This window comes from Ambystoma mexicanum, chromosome 6q (assembly GCF_040938575.1).
Source record: "Ambystoma mexicanum isolate Mex_15411 chromosome 6q, UKY_AmexF1_1, whole genome shotgun sequence".
Taxonomy (NCBI): domain Eukaryota; kingdom Metazoa; phylum Chordata; class Amphibia; order Caudata; family Ambystomatidae; genus Ambystoma; species Ambystoma mexicanum.
Genome location: NC_090937.1, coordinates 269,441,149 through 269,459,051, shown reverse-complemented (window position 1 = coordinate 269,459,051; position 17,903 = coordinate 269,441,149). Strand labels below are relative to the sequence as shown.

Below are 17,903 nucleotides of genomic sequence, written 5' to 3'. Positions count from 1 at the left end.
CAATTTGCCCCGACGGGTTCAAGCGCGTGTATAGCTTGATATATCCCACCCACCATCAGTGATACCAATGGGGCCTGGTTAGCCCGTGTCTGCTCTATTTCGACTTGCGGTAGTGTGGTGCCATCCCCTGGCCGATACGTTGCATAGTGCTCCTGCGCAGCATTGTAAGTCTGGGGCATTAAAACCTCCATCTTCATATGGTCTGGCTAGTTGTGTCCACTTTAGCCGAACCCCCGCCCAAATATAAGAAGTGCACATCTCTGTAAGCTCATGAAACGATGCACGGCCGGGCCAAAGTGGTATGTTGTGAAACATGTATAGCAATTTGGGCACACATCATTTCAATTAGGGACAGCCTCCTTGCCAGTGACATTGGTATGCTACTCTACCTTTTGAACTTTGATTTTCATGCCCTCCTTGTACCTCCTACTCAATTCCCCAGTGAGCGCAGGTGTCTGATCAATCGCAATGTTTCGTATAGACTGAGTTGCTCATTTCAACCCCAGGCCGTGCACAAGTGTGCAATCGGTCAGCGGAAATATTTCAGATTTATTGTTTAGACGCAGGCCCAAATATATGGCAAACTCCCCCCACTGTGTCAATCACTCGTGCCAAGTTGATGTCGGGATCCCTGATATATAACAAAATATTGTCTGCATATGAGATGATCTCTGCCTTACCCCTTATCTGTATTCCTGTGGGGCTATTTTCAGCACGCATCTTTTCAGCAAGAAGGGCCATGATGGTGTTGAACGCCTTCTGTATGTATAAGGAGACAGCTGCAGCTTTTAGTTCTGGGGGCCTCTGTGCTGTAACATATAGCCACTGGAGGTTCAGTACTATAGAGTGGCCAGGTATAAACCGTGATTTATCAGGATGAACCATGTAAGGCATTAAAGGGGAGAGTCTCATCACCAGCAACTTGGCAAAGATTTTTCCATCCGTGTTTATAAGGGATAGTGGCCTGTAGGAGCCACAGTCCTCCGCCTGCTTGTCTGGTTTGAGCAGGAGTACTATAACCGCTTCTCGCACAGTCTCAGCAGTACCCCCTTCAAGAGTGCCTCCTCCCATAGATGCAACAAGTATGGGGACAATAAGTCTAAATACTCTTTATAAAACTCTTCCCCCTCCCCCACCTCAAAATAGCGCTCCGCTTAGGTTGATATGCCTGATAAGTCGTAGAAAACCTTATTGAAATCCCTGTCGGTATGAACTGTCGAGCCATCTGCTTTCCTAATAAAAGCAATATGCTCATTCCCCGATGCCTATTTAATCAGGCGAGCTAATGTTCAAACCATTCTGTCAGCCTCCCCATACTTCCTGGCTGCAACGCCCTGTCCATAAACTTCAATTACCTCTGCGCCAAGTGTCTGTAAGCTTCCAATATGGACTTCATCTCGAGGTGCAGGTATCGGCACTGTTCACCCCTCTGTTGCAAGGCTTTCATCTCAGTTTCCTTTGCAGCCAGATCCCTCCGCAAGCATATAAGTACACCAAATTCCACTGTCATGGCCACCCCTCTAACATACACCTTGAATGCCTGCCAAATAGTTGCCACGGATGAAACTGACCCCTCGTTATTGTTAAGAAGGCCACCTGGTCACGTAGATTGAGAGAGTATACAGCATCTAGGAATGGTGCTAGTTTAAATCGCCAGGGTGGGCGGGACTCCATGTCAGACGAAAAGATCATTGTCAATGGTACCGGATAATGATCAGACAAGTATTGAGCAATGTGTCAACATGTTGAGGAGTGAAGCAGATAATAGCAATGCGTATATTCGCGAGTACATATCCTGTACTGAGGAGTAAAATGTGTACTCTGTCCTTTCCATGCAAAGTTTGCAGTGATTGCAGTATTTCCTGCACTGCCCTAGTCTGAGATCGGGACGAGGTGCCAATACGGTCCACGCTGTGTTCAATTTCTAAATCACCACCAAACATGATCTCTGCTATTGAAGCCAGAGTCATCAATATTAGGGCCATAAACATTGAGTAGAGCTATTTCTTTTGTGGAGAATACTGTGTACCCGCACATATTTACCCTCTACACCCACCTTAGTGTCCCAATGCGTGAATCGCGGCAAGCGGTGAATCATCAGTGGACCTGTAGCATTTGTGTAGTAAGATGTGTAGTATCTCTGGGGCCCCCAGTTCGATAAGTTGAGCACCTGCCGGTCAAGCGCATTTATTTCTTGTAAGAACAAGATCTGGGTACCTTTCCTATTAGCATATGCTGCAATCTTCCAGGCTTTAATCGGATTGCCTCGTCTCTTGACATTCCAACTGAGAAACGTGATCTTCTGTTTCATTCCCTTTCCCAGAGCTGTAAGTGTACAAGTATGCCATACACCTGTGCGCCAAGGCGCACAACAAACCATGTTCCGTTGTGTGTTCCACCAAGTGTAGTTTTAAATTACCCAATGCTACATCTACCCACCCCCACTGATTCCCCACACTGCGGTAGTATCTGCCCCCTCCCAACCATTAACCAACCCCTAACTGAACATTTGCACTTGCAAGGGAGACATCTGTTACCGCCCGGAGAGGGTGACTTGCATACAACAATTTACAGTTTAAAAAAAAAGAACAGAGAAAATCTGTATGAACGTTACCATGAGCATGGAACACCTAATCACAGTGTAATATAAATCGGACTAAGATATGCAGTAGAGGCAGAGCACCCAGGACAGGGATCGCACAACAGGATATGTGACTATAAATGATACGGATTCAGCTGGGACTGTAAAAAAAAAAAACACTTGTTGGAACCTAAATCGTGCTGGAAACAACACAGCATAGGAGATATTCCTTTCCCTGTGCAGTTTCTTGACGCCAGCAAACATACGCAGGTCCTGTTGCACTGCGACCGTGAAATACAGGTACAAATTCATGTTGTGTGACTCAAAGCAGAGCTTTTTCAGTTCTCTGGCTCGCCGTAGTATCTGGTCTCGGTCCCTATACTTCATAATGCGACCGATAATGGGCGGCGTGTAATCACCAGGTTTGGGTGCAAGCGCTTGATGGGCTCGCTCCACCATAAAGTGTGGTGAAAGCCCTGTGTCACCCAAAAGTGCCTTGATAGGTTCTTCCACGTTGCCTCGAATTGCATCCTCGGGTAACCCTATAAGGCGCAAGTTGTTCCTGCGGGATCTCGACTCTAAATCATCACATTTAGCTTTCAGTAATTTTAAAATATTTGTCAATGTTGTCAAAGCCTTTTGCAAAGTCGTGATATCCTCCGCCGTGCTTATTCTGCTTTCAGCTTCTATAATTCTTTGTGTCTCCTACTCTAATTGGGAGCATATAGACGTGACAATAGCGTTAATATCGTAGAGTTTGTCATTGATTGAGCAAAAACCTTTTTGGTGTCAAGGGATTGTTGCATATTCAGCGGCTCAATCACTGCCTGGCATATTACACTGCAGCTGCTATGGGGGCTGCCTCGTGGCCCTGCGAGGGTGCCCTCGTGAAGTAGTCCATACTGCCCACCATTCGTCGTGCCCAGCACTGTCCCACTTTAAACCTGGGATAAATCACAGGAAGTCTCGTCTCAGCCAGGCCACAGGTCTAAACGGGCCCAGTAAATGTTATATCAGACTGCAGCGCAAGTAATGGAGATGCTGATTATAACGTAGGGTGAGCAGGCAGCCCACCCAGTGGACCGAGCACTATTGTCTCCCTGCCACTACTGAGAAATGGCACCTCTGGTTCTAGAGGAAGTGGAGGCACAGCAATAACCCTGTTCACAGACCAGACATGGGGTGACTAGTGGAGGCCCAGGCATGCTCCCCGGCTCGCCTTGCATGCTCTGAAGCCTGCAGTGCCATTTGGCTGCGGTGCCATTTGGAGAGGCCACCGCCTCCGTAGGCCTCTGCCGTGCTCTCCTCACAATTGTGCAGCTTACAAGGCCACACAGCCTGCCGGGGACCACCAAGGCGCCTGGGGTACAGGTCTGTGCTCATCCAGTCGCTCACAGCATAGTAAGATGAGTCACTGCTGCAGCTGGGCTCGAGGTCCTGCACCCTGCCGTGTCTCCAATATGATTATCCTTCTTGCATCGATGCACGACCTCCGGTCTCACAGTGCTGGTTGTTAATGAGCTCTGCTTCCCCCAAGAAGGCAGGCAAAGCCATTTTCGAATCTGGGTCTCCTTTTGTCCAGCTAGCCGTAGCAAGCCTCTGGACTTCCCAAGAGTAAACCAAAGCATAAACTCCATTTAGAATAGCAATATGTAGTGCAAGATGGAACAAGTTACTTACCTGTAACTGTTGTTCTCCAGCATGGGTCTGGCATGGATTCACATGCTCATGAATATTCCCCGTCGTCAGGCTGGGAATCCTCGGTAAAGAAAAAACCAGTATCAGTTTCGTTTCTGATCTGACTTTCGTAGTAATAACCAATCACTGGTCTCTGCGTCATAATGACCACAGCCAATGACTGCCCTCTACCTAAGCCCCGCCTCTGGCAGCCATCTTCAGATTTGGAAGCACGTGAAGTGGCAGTATGACCAAGTGAAGAGCCGCAGAGGGGTAGGCGGGAGGGTTCGCATGTGAATCCATGCCAGACCCATGCTGGAGAACAGCAGTTACAGGTAAGTAACTTGTTCCTTCTCCAGCATGGGGTCTGGCATGGATTCACATGCTCATGAATAAAGAATACATAGCAGTACACACATGCACAACCACGGGAGGTGGCAAAGGCTCAACATTAAGCATTACATCAAACTCAACATTAAGCATCTTACCTCCTCACCAGGCTCACCTCAGGCGAACAGGTTGCGCAGCACTGCTTGGCCGACCCTGGACTCCTCCCTGGAATCCCGGTCGACGCAGTAGAATTTCGTGAAGGTGTGCGTCGACCTCCACGTAGCAGCCCTGCATATGTCCAGCAGGGGCACACCAGATAGGAACGCCGTGGTAGCTGCGATCGCTCTGGTGGAATGGGCTCTCGGACGGCCAGGCAGCGGTCGGTTTGCCAACCGATGACAGTACATGATACAGCCGGAGAGCCATCTGGAAATGGAAGCCTTCGAGAGAGCCTTCCCCTGATTGACAGGTCCAAAGTTCACAAAGAGTTGCGACGTCTTCCGAAAACACTTCGTGCGGTCCACGTAGAACTTCAGCGCTCTAGCCACATCCAGCGAGTGCAAAGTCCTCTCAGCCGGCGACGGGAAGAACACAGGCAACACCAAGGGTTTGTTGAGATGGAAGTCCGACGGTACCTTGGGCATGAAGGAGGGGTGCGTCCTGAGCACTACCCTCGTGTCGTGAAAAGTCAAGTACGGGGCCTTGCAGGAAAGGGCCTGGATCTCTCCCACTCGTCGTGCGGAGGTGATGGCCACAAGAAACGCTGTTTTCCACGACAGAAATTTCAACGGAGCTGAGTGCAGAGGCTCGAACGGAGGTCCCATGAGCTTGGTCAGCACCACGTTGAGCTCCCACGCCGGGGCCGGAGCCTTCACCGGCGGGAACGATCTGAACAGTCCCTTCATGAACTCTTTCACCAGACGATGAGACCACAAGGACGTCCCCCCCTTGGTTCTGGTGTATCTGGAGATCGCAGCAAGATGAATCTTGATGGACGCGTGTGCCAGTCCAGCTTTGGCCAGCGTCAGCAGGTACGGCAGTACTTGGGGGGGGGGGGGGCCCGTAATCCGTAGAGGGTTAATCTTCTGTGCGTGGCACCAGACAGAGAACCTCTTCCATTTGTGTCCGTAGCATTTAAGAGTCGAGGACGCCCTGGCCTTTGCAAGAACCTCTCTGCAGTCGGCCGGTATGTCGTATCCTCCAAACTCTAGCGCTGCAGGAGCCAGGCCTGCAGGTTCAGCGATTTCGGGTCGTGGTGGAGGATGGCGCCTCCTTCTCTGGAGAGTAGATCCGCGTCCACCGGCAGCTTGATTGGCGGGGACGCCGACAAGTCCAGAAGGTCCGGGAACCATATCTGCCTCGGCCACGCAGGTGCGACGAGGATCATCCTGCACCGTGACCTCTTGAGCTGGTTGACGAGCCGGATTAGCAGTGGCAAAGGAGGGAACGCGTAGAGGAACAGGCCCTCCCAGGGGAACGAGAAAGCATCGCCCATGCTCCTCGCCTGGGGAAACCTGCTGGCGAACCTCCGGCACTTGGAGTTCGTCGCCGTCGCGAACAGGTCGATCTGGGGTGTGCCCCACCGTCGGAAGAGGCGATCCACTAGATCCTGCCGTAGCTCCCACTCGTGGCACGAGCGCAGCTCCCTGCTGAGTGAGTCGGCGATGGTGTTTTTTATCCCTGCCAGATGAAACAGCACCAGAAATATCCTTTGGGCGATGGCCCAATGCCACAGGTCCTGCGCCTCCTTGGACAGTGCTGGGGACCTGGTTCCGCCCTGTTTCCTGATGTAAAACATGGTGGTGGTGTTGTCAGTGAAGATCCTCACCACCTTGCCCTTGAGGGACGGAAGGAAGGACCTGAGGGCCCAAAACACTGCACGGAGCTCCAGGACGTTGATATGTAGGGCTTTCTCCGTCGGGAGCCAAAGGCCTCTTGCGTGCAGATTTTCGGTGTGCGCTCCCCACCCTTCCAGGGAGGCATCCGTGGTCACTGTCTCCTGGTGGGCTGGGGTCTGGAAGTCCAAGCCCGCCGTCAGATGCGCGCGGGTGCCCCACCACCGGATCGCTCGTCGGAAACTCTCGTCGAGTGTGATCCTTTCCTCGAAGCTGCCCGTCGTTTGGATCCAGCGCGCGTCCAGGAACTCCTGCAACGGGCGCATCCGGAGCCTGCACATGGGAATGAGGTAGATGCAGGAAGACATCATTCCGAGGAGGGACTTGATGGACCTCACCTTGGCCGCGTCGGCCACCAACATCCGCTGCACCTTGCCCAGGATGGTCCTGGTCCTCTCCTCCGATGGGGAGGCCAGAAGGGACACTGTGTTGAGCCTCGCTCCCAGAAACAGAGCATCTTGCGTGGGTACCAGGTGGGATTTGGCGTAGTTCACGGAGAATCCCAGGTCCGTGAGAAGTTGGACCGTCCTTGCCGTGTGAACCACGGCGAGCTCCCTCGACTTGGCTCGGATGAGCCAGTCGTCCAGGTAGGGGTAGACGTGGACCCCCTCGCGGCACAGCTGCGCCGCCACCGGTGCGAGGCACTTGGTGAATACCCTGGGTGCCGACCGTAGTCTGGTAATGACGCCCTTGGACCACAAACCTGAGGAATTTTCGGTGCCCCTTTAGGATGGGAATATGGAAGTAGGCATCCTCCAAATCCAACGACGGCAGGAAGTCTCCTTCCTCCAGCTGACCCAGGACGTGCTGGAGGGTGACCATCCGGAACTTCTGCGCCTTGATGAACTTGTTCAGACGTCGCAGGTCCAGGATGGTGCGCCGGAGCCCCGAAGCCTCTTTGGGACGAGTTCGATGGCGCCCTTCCTGAGCATCGCTTTTACCTCCAGGAGAAGTTGAGGGACTTGAAGTTCTTTCCTGGCCACGGGGGGGACGCGCGGGCACCTTCTCTGGAACTCGAGCGCGTGGCCCCGGGCCAAGGCGTCCAGCACCCAACGGTCGGTGGAGATGGACTCCCACACGCTGACGAAGCTCGCCAGCCGGCCTCCCACCGGGGTGCTTCGGTGGGGGCCCGACCCCACGGCCAGTTCAATCCTGCTTCGACGAGGCTTTGCCGCCTTCCTCCTTGGCGACGACGGCGGGGTCCGCCAGACTTGCCTCGTCCTCTGTAGGCCTCCTGAGATGACGAGCGGGCCGCTTGACGGTAGGTGGAGAAACCGCCGCCGGAACCTTTGGAGGCGCCCTTGCCTCCGCTGCTCCGAAAGGGCGTCCGTCGTTGTTGCAGAACTCCCAGGGCCCGGGCCGTCTCAGTGTCCGCTTTAATGGCCTGAAGGGAATCGTCCACTGTTTTGCCAAACAGGTTGTTCCCATCGAAGGGCATGTCCAGGACTCTGGTCTGTACGTCTTGACGGAAGTCCGTAGTCTTGAGCCATCCACGCAGCCTAAGGCAAACGCCGTTGCCCAACTGGCGGAACCCAGTGTCGGCGATGTCCGTCGCAACGGTAATGGCGTGGTCCGAAGCCACCTCACCTTCCTGCAGGATCTCCAGGGCCTCTGTCCTCTTGTCGTCCGGCAGGAAGTCCAGCAGGGGAGCCAGTTTGTACCAGAGCTCCCTGTCGTAGCGGGCCACGATAGCCAAGGCGTTGGCCGCTTTAATCGTCGTCGCTGCCGGCGAGATGACTCTGCGTCCCATAGCGTCCAATTTCTTTCCCTCACCGTCCGGTGGGGAAGTCGATGTGGAGGCCGCACCCCCCCCCGCTTTCTTCCTGGCCGCCGCGGAGACGACGGAGTCCGGGGTAGGGTGCGCCCGGAGGCACAGGGGGGCCGTATCCGGGACCCGGTACGTCTTCTCGTACCGGTCTCTTCTAGCTGGCGTCGTGGAAGGGTTCTTGAGGAGGGTGAGGCCCTCATCCCAAATGTCGTCCAATAGAGGCACCGCTGATAAAGGAAACCTTCCTTCTTCTTCTCCTCAGGGCAGAGTTGAAAAAGCTCGGATGCCCTGGTGATCATGGAGTGGAACGATCCAATCTCGTCGGGCGGAGAAGCCCTGGTGGGAGGCGACGACGGTACATCCTCGTCGTACACCTCGTCGTCCGTACCCGTCGCTGCCGTGTCAGTCCCCGTATCATCCCCTCGGGTGGACGGGGAGGAGGGCTGGACGGGGCGCGACGGCTGAAAAGGAGGTGGAGGGTGGATCCTTCTTTTCTTAGTAGGGGGAACACCAGAAGGTCCCAGTTCTGGGTCCCCCGACGGGAGAGGTTCCTCCGTCGGCAACGGTAGTCTCGTCCTTATCTCTGAGCATAAGGACTGTATAGCCAACAAAATGGCCGCCGAGTTGTCTTGCGGTGCTGGCAGAGGGGAATCCGACGGGCGATCAGGGGCCCCGTCGGTACCCTCGACGATGTCGTCGTCACCTGCGTCGGGATCCATCCCGACGGGCCGGTCTTCTTCCACGCCGAGGCCGTGGCTTAAGACCTCGACCAGTTCCTCCTCGGAGGTTGAAGCCGAATCTACGACAACGCCCTGCCCCCCCTTTCTCTTCCCCTCGGGGGATTTCACGGGGGTCCTATCGATGGGCACAAAAGAGGACTCCCTCCGAGGTGGCAGGGAGACTCTGAGCCCCGAGGTCGCCACCACTGGTGTAGCCTGCACAGGCTGAGCCAGGGCCGCCGCGACAGTTTCGATAGAGGGCTTGGCCGGATGGATTAAGGCCTTCACCACCTTAGGTGCGCTCACCGCCTTATCCTTGAGGGGGGGACACCGCCTCGCTCCCCCTCCGATGGGGCCTTCGAGCTCGACCGGGGCATCTCCAGGAGCTTCGCCGGGTGCTCGGCCTTCCTCTTACCCGACCCAGAGCGTTGGCTCGTGGTTGATGGTGCCGGGGAGGGTGCGCCCTGCCTGGCGCCCGTAGAGCCCGTCCGTTCGGCGCTCCCGGTGCCAGCGGACTCGCAGTGCTTGGCCTTATGTTGGACCCCCGTCGCCGGGGCGTCCTCAAAGGTCTTAGAAGACTGCTCAGATTTCTTCTTCTTCTCGCCGGACGGGCTCTTCCCTTCTAGCCAGTTGGCGAGACGTTGATGGCGGTCCTTCATGGTCCGCTCGACATGTTGCCGCAAAACGCACAGTCCTTCTCCACGTGCGTCTTGTCCTCATGTAGGCAGTAGAGACAAAAAGAGTGTTCGTCCTCCTTGAAGACGTTCTGCAGCTGGCATCCAGGGCAGGCCCTGAACAGCTTTCCGGGCGTCGAGCTTCCCTTCTCCTGGGCCATGACCGGGCCTGAGAAACTTCTGGAGTCCTCCAAAAGCGTAGCTCGACGAAATCTTCACCCTGAGGGGCGCCGACGAATCCGACACGGGTCCCCGTTGATCGGATAGAGAGTCGGTGGAGCTCGAGGCTCTTTTGACCGAAAAAACGAAGTTTTTGAGAAAAACGCTCGAGAGCAATAGCACGAGGATCCCAACACATGAACGTGCGGTAAAAATCTGAAGATGGCTGCCAGAGGCGGGGCTTAGGTAGAGGGCAGTCATTGGCTGTGGTCAGTATGACGCAGAGACCAGTGATTGGTTATTACTACGAAAGTCAGATCAGAAACGAAACTGATACTGGTTTTTTCTTTACCGAGGATTCCCAGCCTGACTACGGGGAATATTCATGAGCATGTGAATCCATGCCAGACCCCATGCTGGAGAAAAGTAAAATCTAGTGATAGATTTAGAATGGCCGTATGTTAGGACAGTTTTTCTGAAGTCCAACTAAGGGCTTCTCAAAACCATAAAACTGAGACAGTACAAACCTCCTCTTAGTATAAGACTCTACCACCCGTGTATTTGGTAGTGTAGTCGGAGCAGCCATCCTTGGCTTAGGAGGTCTGTAGCATGGTACAAAGAAACTGTAGCATACATATGGTCCAAAGAAACACTGGAACACTGTATTGTAAAAATAAAGGCTTTATTTAAATGCAAGTAGACCAAGGTAAATCTTGGGTAAATAAGTACTAACACATTATATATAAACACAATTATGAAAACCAATACAATGCTTAAGGGATACAACCCAAAGTTATAACCTCATTAAGATTAGCAACCAGCAGTTTCAAAGTGCGTCAAACCTATGACGCATTCAGAATGAAAGAAATGAATATTCATACACATACATTTTTATTTTAAGTTTCTGCTAAACAAAGAATGAATAAAGTAAAAAAGATTTCATTTTTGCGAAGCAGATGACACATGATCGCAGATACATGACATATTCCTTTTAGAATATATGAAAATAGTGACTGGAAAGGATAAGTGATAGGGCCAGTTAACTTAACCTATCCCCTCACCCTAGATAAGCGCCCCATCAGCTCAACCTAGGTTTAGCCATCAAATGAGTGTTTAGTTTAGTTCTGTTGGAGGGCAAGTTAGGGGAGAGTTACACTAAATTTAATTGTGAACATTAACCGCAGTCCTTGCACACCTCCCAGTTGGAACTGGATCCCAGCAGGCAGGCTGGAAGAGAAAGGGCTACAGCGTTTTGGACTACTCCCTCGCTTCCTGCCTTCACAGACACACTGGAGCCTGCGCTTGCTTGCCCAAGGTCCCCGGCCAAAGACGAAACCCGCACGCAGGAATTACCAGCCCTGACGAGTAGGGGGAAGGACGAAGAAAGGACAAGAACCTCAAAAACGGCACAAAAAAAAAAAAACTGGAGTCCATTTTGGTAAAATGGGACACCCATGTGGCGGTTAACGCAGCTGTTTAAACAGCCTCTGAGTAAAGTGCACAGAATTAGTTAAAAGGTTCACTGCCACCAGCCATTTAGGTTAAGCTTGTCTCTGTAACAGAAATGTTACAGTGCTCATTTCATTTTTCAGTGTTCTAAAGCCCTAAATAAATGTATTTTCATAACCGACTGTCTAAATTGAATTTTTGTTATACTGTGACTCATTGAGGGCCCCTGAACATGCTTGCGCTTCCTGAGTTTAAGCCTTGACTGCTCTCCATTGCTACCTTAAGTTTTGGCTAAATTGAGTACCCTTTTCACCCTGGAACTAGGGTGGCCTCCTACAATGTGTCCACCAGGCCAGATTCTAAAACATCTATCTGAACTGCGACTACAAGATGACACTAGAATTGCAGTCCTGACGCTGGATTTTGGAGTGGGACTAGTTTGTCCTTAGGCCCTTTACTATCTTTGTGTGTGTGTGTGTGTGTGTATATATATATATATATATATATATATATATATATATATATATATATATATATATCTTATTTGAACTTGTGGTTGTAGTTGCTGGCTGTGTAACCCTACAGATTATGCAGAAGACGACACTACAGATATATTGAAAAATGCATATATTGCATATATTGGGCATAACTGTACCTACCAACATTTTCCCCTCAGACTGAAGATCTGAAGGCCCTGCTACCTAATAGTTTGGATTAATTTTGGTGGACACCCTGTGTTCATTCAGGATAAGCGCACCTCCAACTCTGTTGTACCTTATAAAACATATGGCCTACTGCGTTGTTGTCCCTGACCTATATATTTCTCCAGCACCCATCCCCAACAATTCATGTAACTATCATCTAGTCCTTAAGTCTTTAGTGAGGCACCAGACTTCAGGACTGTGCATTCTACTGTTTGATGCGCTGTAAATGTTTGTTCCACATGTCCTCCTTACAAAATACAAATAGTACCTGATTTTGAAATTGTTTAAGTAGTAAGAATACGGGATAATTGGAAAACTAACTCCACTTGCATGCAAGTCCATTTACCATCACCGTGGCACACCATAGGGATCGTGATTAGGAAAGGACCTGTTCAACATTCAATAGGGGTGCAAAGGGAAGAATTAGAAATATTAAAAATAAATTGGACATAAAAATTGTGTTCCATTTAAAACAAAGTGGAAAATAATGTGAGAACTAACGAAGATCACATTATTTGCTGAGAATATTTATTCAATGCAAACACACTAAGAACTCTAATGCAGCCACAAGTATATTTTTCAAGAGAAGCACAAGCTTGCGTCCAAGAACCGTAACTTTACAATTTAACTAAGACTTGTGCACACAACATGCCGAGATCATCTTCCGTTTGAAGTAAGTTGTATGCTGAAATGTCAGTATTGCTGAGGGAATTATTAGTGAGCACTCCCAGTTTAACACGCACGTCACACCACAACTGCGCAATTTGTGCTTTCCATAGAGGTGCTAATGTCGACCCTACCTTTATATCGAGATTGTGGATCTCTGGTTCCAGGTTCAAGGATTGGTTACTGCAATCGTCCTCGAGACCTGTATATCGCCACATAAATAAGGTTGAATGCCTGTTTTTTTTGTAACGTGCAATAAGACTCAGATTGCTACAGCGTGGGCTTGACATGGCAATGCATCATAGAAGAATGGTGGAAACTTTCTCCTTCAGTGTCTTGTCCACCCTTTGGGTTATTGGTTGCTGCATCAGCAAATCCTGTTTTGAGATGGACTTTCAATGATTTGTATTTTTTTTTGTTTTGTTTACAGGTGGACGTTAAAAATATCAGTGGATCTCAATTGCAAACCAGGAGCGATGCCAAATTGGTTTACAGTTGTAGCAAATGTAACTGCCATTTTCTGATGGAACTGGACGTTTTTAAATGAACTTGAACGACCGAGGCCGGTGCTGTGGCCACATTTGTATTTGCTGCTGGATATGTGGGCAACAGTTTCCATGCAGTAAAAAGATGAAGTGGCATTCTCCTCTTCATAAACCAGATTGAACTTCTTGAACTCTTTTTTAAAGAAGTGCACTTCTTTGATGCCTTGCATTCCTCTATGTTCCCAGTACCTTTGTGTTATGCGATGCATTTTATTACGAGAGAAAAGGTGAGGATCTATCGTAAAGCACTGGTGGTAGAAGTTCGACTTCAGTAGGCTTCTGTTTTGCTTTTGCCACCAGGCTACCCGCCCAATAAAAATGTATACTCTGTGAAATTCGAACATTATTTTTTTTACATTGTATGCTACTAACGCACCAATCAAGCTTTTGGTAAAAGGGCAGGAATAGTTTAAGCATGGTTTCTTTTTTTTTCCAGCCTGGATTGCTTGCTAGTCCGTTATGTTCCCCGTGCTTTTTGCTGTACTGGACTTCTGGGGAAATCTCCAGCCAGGGAATATGCAGAGGATGTGCAAATATGTGCTGGTGTTGGAGGAAATTTGGCTCCCCGAGTATGTGATATGGATTACACAGCAAGCAGTTTGCAGCTGTATTGGGTGGTGCCTTCTTGACCAATATTTTAATGTCAGTGTGGTAATGCTGCCTCCACTGAACCACTAAGCCACCAAGTTTAGTTTCATAACCTCTTGAGCGCTCATCTTGCTTATTTGTAGGTGAGAACATACACATTTTACATTTTATAGAGAAAAAGGTGACCTTTTTTTAATCCAGTCTAGATTTTTTTCAGACTTGTGTGCCTGTGGCCCTGGTTAAATCTGCTCTCTAGTCATCGGAGGTTTAGATCACCCAGATCTTCCTGGTACTCGTGGGCTACTTCTGTAGCAGAGGGTCACATTTAATGCTGGCAGCATGATTTTCAATGATTTTTATTTTTGCCCTCAAAACCATATCTGTTGGTTCAATACAATTTTGTCATCTTGCTGAATTGTGGAGTAATGGGGCTAGCAAGCATCCTAGATTTGACAGGCTGGGTGTTAAAGGACCGTTAGCTAAATTAGCCATCTTTAGTTATTGAATCAATTGCTATCCTAATTTGACTAGAGTAGCATGATTGTATGATCTTCCAAAAAGCAGAACATGTAAGAGAAACGTTGTCCATACCCAACAAGGCAAATTATAGCTTATTTGGCATATCCGGTAGTATTGTTACAAGGCATAAAATAAGTATTCTCGAATAGCAATTTTCCGTATAATTCTGTCTGTTTGATAAAGATTGACACGTGGCACACAGTTGGTGATTTTAAGTTACACTGTTCAATGTAAACCAAGCTCACCCTGCAATCCTTTTGCGCACAGGGCTCTCCATGCCGCTTTTCTCTGTTCAGTGCAAGTTGAAAGGGGCTAATGGAGAAAGAGTGCAGCAGTAATCATTTCCTCTCACACTTTAAAGCGCCAAAGGCCTGTCTTGGAGTGCTAGCCAAGAAAAGTTTCTTTTTCAAAGAATTGCAAACCAGAAGTAATGAGGATGTTTGCCAAGGCCAACTTAATTTTTTTGAAAGACAAAATGCATAATTATAGTATTTCTTCTGTGAAACACTGCATTGTCTCCATATTTTTCAGTACAATTTAGGTTAGTCTCTGTAAATCTCATGGTGCCAACCATTTCATTTTGCATGGGAATGTGTAGCATATTGGCGAGTGACCACTTTTGAAAATATACACAATCACACAGCCACATTATTTTGATGAAAAACCTAGTTCTGTGACTTGCTGGCATGCATCTGAAACTGGTGCTCAACCCTTGAGCAGATCCCAAACTCCTTGACATTCTGTCTTATCAGCCTGTTGCTTTATACCAGCAAGCCTGAAAGTGAGATGTCCGCAAATTTCAATATTCTGCTTAGTTTGCCCAGTTCTCTGCCTGCTATGCCATCCATTCTGCTTAGTCTCACTTTCCTCTTAAACAAGTACAGCGTTAACTAAATGTTTACCTAAAGTATCCATCAATAGTTCCATACAGTCTACATCTAGACCCCTACTGCAATACCATACACAGTAGTTGGTGTCTAGAGATTGCTTTACTCTATGCATGATATATTAGCATATGAGGAGAGAGCTGGCCAGTGAGGAGGATGGGAACGCAAGTGGAATCCTCAAGTAGCTGCCTACATGTCATGCCTGCCGGCTGTGCCTTTGCCCAGTCTTCACCTTGTCCTTGGAGGTGGCCCCCCAGGCAATGTCGCCACTGGAGTTCCTCACTTTCACCCCCACAATCCCCCTCCCCGCCTCCCCATAATACATCCGAGCCACATCCTATGTCCACCAACCTGCACACCTCCTGGCCCACATCCAGGTGCTGGAAATAATAGTTTCCAATCGATATCAATGACCAGCAAGTGCCATTTTGCCCACTTCAAGATAACAATTACCCTGATTGCCGCAGCACAATACTACATACATCTGGGACTTTCCTTTTACAGTGTGCACTTTAAAAAAAAGTATGAAACCTCTGAAGTTCTACTTACACAAGGGCAAGCATACATTATACGGGACACTGCCCCATGCAACACTGACTGCACCACGCTGCACAGAGCCTTGCACTAAAAACTGCTTTTATGATCTCTTTATCGCATCGATTTGTCCATTCATCTACTACGTTTTACAGACCCTCTTTAATGTCTTACTTCAGAAGTGCACAAAAATGTTTTGTTGCTGGTTTTGTGTTTTGTTTACAAATGATGTTTGGTGACATTAAAAATATTAGTAGAATATTGCTAATTAAATACATTTGTTAAGAACATTTTAATTGGCAAACTCAGCTCATCAATTTTTGAAAAATAATGTATGCCATGCCTTATTATGCTACCTACGTCCCTAAATGTTTGTACTAAATTTGAGCTCTTCACAGTCGGGCATAGTTTCAATTGAAGAAGCAGGTTAAATAATTGGTGTTCTGCATACTACAGCCAGGAACACGTTCGAGTGATCACCGCCCTGAAAACGACAGAGGCTTAGCCAGCTGGGGAATATGAAATTGAATTTAGGAGTGTGAGATCCTATTAATTACATAATGTTTGCAACTACGCCTTTATGCATAAATTGATAGTCCCTTTCAGAAATAGTGACTTGAAGGGTTGTTTCGCACTTCATGTGTACCTCGCTTGCTGGGATTTTCTTTAAGTTGCTGTGGCTATATGCTTTGAAGATGCTATTTAACTTTTCAGATATATAAGTGGTGTCTTAAATATGAGACAATCTACTTTTGCAGCTAAGTCCTGTATGTGAATTGGGTGACATTGAACTTCTACCGCATAGCAGAAGTCTAATAATGTTAGAAGTGCCCCACATTTCTTAACACTCTCCCTTATGAAGAATCCGTCCTCGGCGAAGAGGGAACCGATAGGAGAAAAAGTGCAGGGTGTCGGACTCTGCACCCAAATGTTTGAGATCCCAGCCTTCACCGGATTCGGGGGTCTCTGCGGCAGCTAGGAAGAAGTTTTCTGGCTCTTCCTCATCGACAAATACTCCACCCCCCCCCCCCCCAGACAACGAGGGGGGAAAGTTAGATGCAGAGTCATCACGTCGGCAGAGACGACCATCAAGGCTGCCAATACCCTTGCTATTGTGGCGCGGTATGACAGGGAGCTTTGGTTCAAGATCGCGCCCCTCCTCGACCTCCTTTCCGACGACAAGAGGGCAGAAGTTTTGCAGATCCTGCAAGAGGGAGAAGTGGCTTCGGATCATGCCACAACCGTGGCCACGGACATTGCCGACACAGGGTTTCGCCAAATGGGCAACAGCGTTTCTTAGTCAGCGTGGATGGATAAGGGCCACACATTTTCACCAGGATGTTCAGTCGAGGGTATTGGACATGCCCTTTGAACTTGTTTGGGAAGACTGTGGACGAGTCCCTTCTGGCCTTAAAGGCGGACACAGACGGCTCGTGACTTGGGCACGCTTCAACAGCGACGACAGTCATTTCGGACTTCTGGAGGTAAATCCCAAGACGCCTCCAAAGGTTTCGGTGGAAGCTTTGTGTCCTACCATCAACCGTCCCACTCCTCGGCCCAGGGGCCACAGCAAGTCTGGAGGAGGTCGCCGTCGTCACCAAGGTCCCCAAGGCGGCACCTCCGCAGCGAAGCAAGATTGAACCGGCTGTGATGTCGGGGCCCCCACCTGTGCACCCTGGTGGGAGGCCGGCTGGCGTACTTAGTCAGAGCGTGGTAGACCATACCCACTGACCGTTGGGTGCTGGACGCTCTGGCCCACGGACACACCCTGGAATTCCAATGAAAGTGTCCTTGGGTACCACCAGTGGCCAGGCAGGAAAACCACATCCCTCAGTTTCTGCTGGAGGTGCGGGACATGCTAAAAAAGGACGCAATAGAGCTTATTCCAAAGAGGCTCTCGGGCTCCGGAGTGTACTCAGTACTTCCTCATAAAGAAGACGGGCAGTTGGAGGCCCATCCTAGACCTCCGCCATCTGAAGTACATCAAATCCCAGAAGTTTCGGATGGTCACCCCACTATTACCTTAGAGACCTCCATAGACGGTTACCGAACCTAGTCCTACACCTCCCAACAACTGTACGCCTAGCACACTAACCCCACACGACAGCGCCCCATGGAAACCTACCCAACCCACCTGAAGAATAGACAGCACAAAAAGCACCTAATCTTACTAACACAAGAAGAAACACCAATACCGCCATCGTAAGA

At 49.5% G+C, this 17,903-nt stretch overlaps 1 protein-coding gene across 2 annotated transcripts in view; it reads left to right on the top strand.

Moving 5' to 3' along the window:
- Positions 1-13,568, top strand: part of GAR1 (GAR1 ribonucleoprotein) — a 146,999-nt gene extending 133,431 nt beyond the window's left edge. For both annotated transcript variants that reach the window (XM_069630738.1, XM_069630739.1), the window contains exon 8: positions 13,053-13,568. In XM_069630738.1, the coding sequence (XP_069486839.1) occupies positions 13,053-13,063 (11 nt within the window). In that variant the 3' untranslated portion in view covers positions 13,064-13,568. The remainder of the gene's footprint in view (positions 1-13,052) is intronic.
- Positions 13,569-17,903: the final 4,335 nt, after the last annotated feature.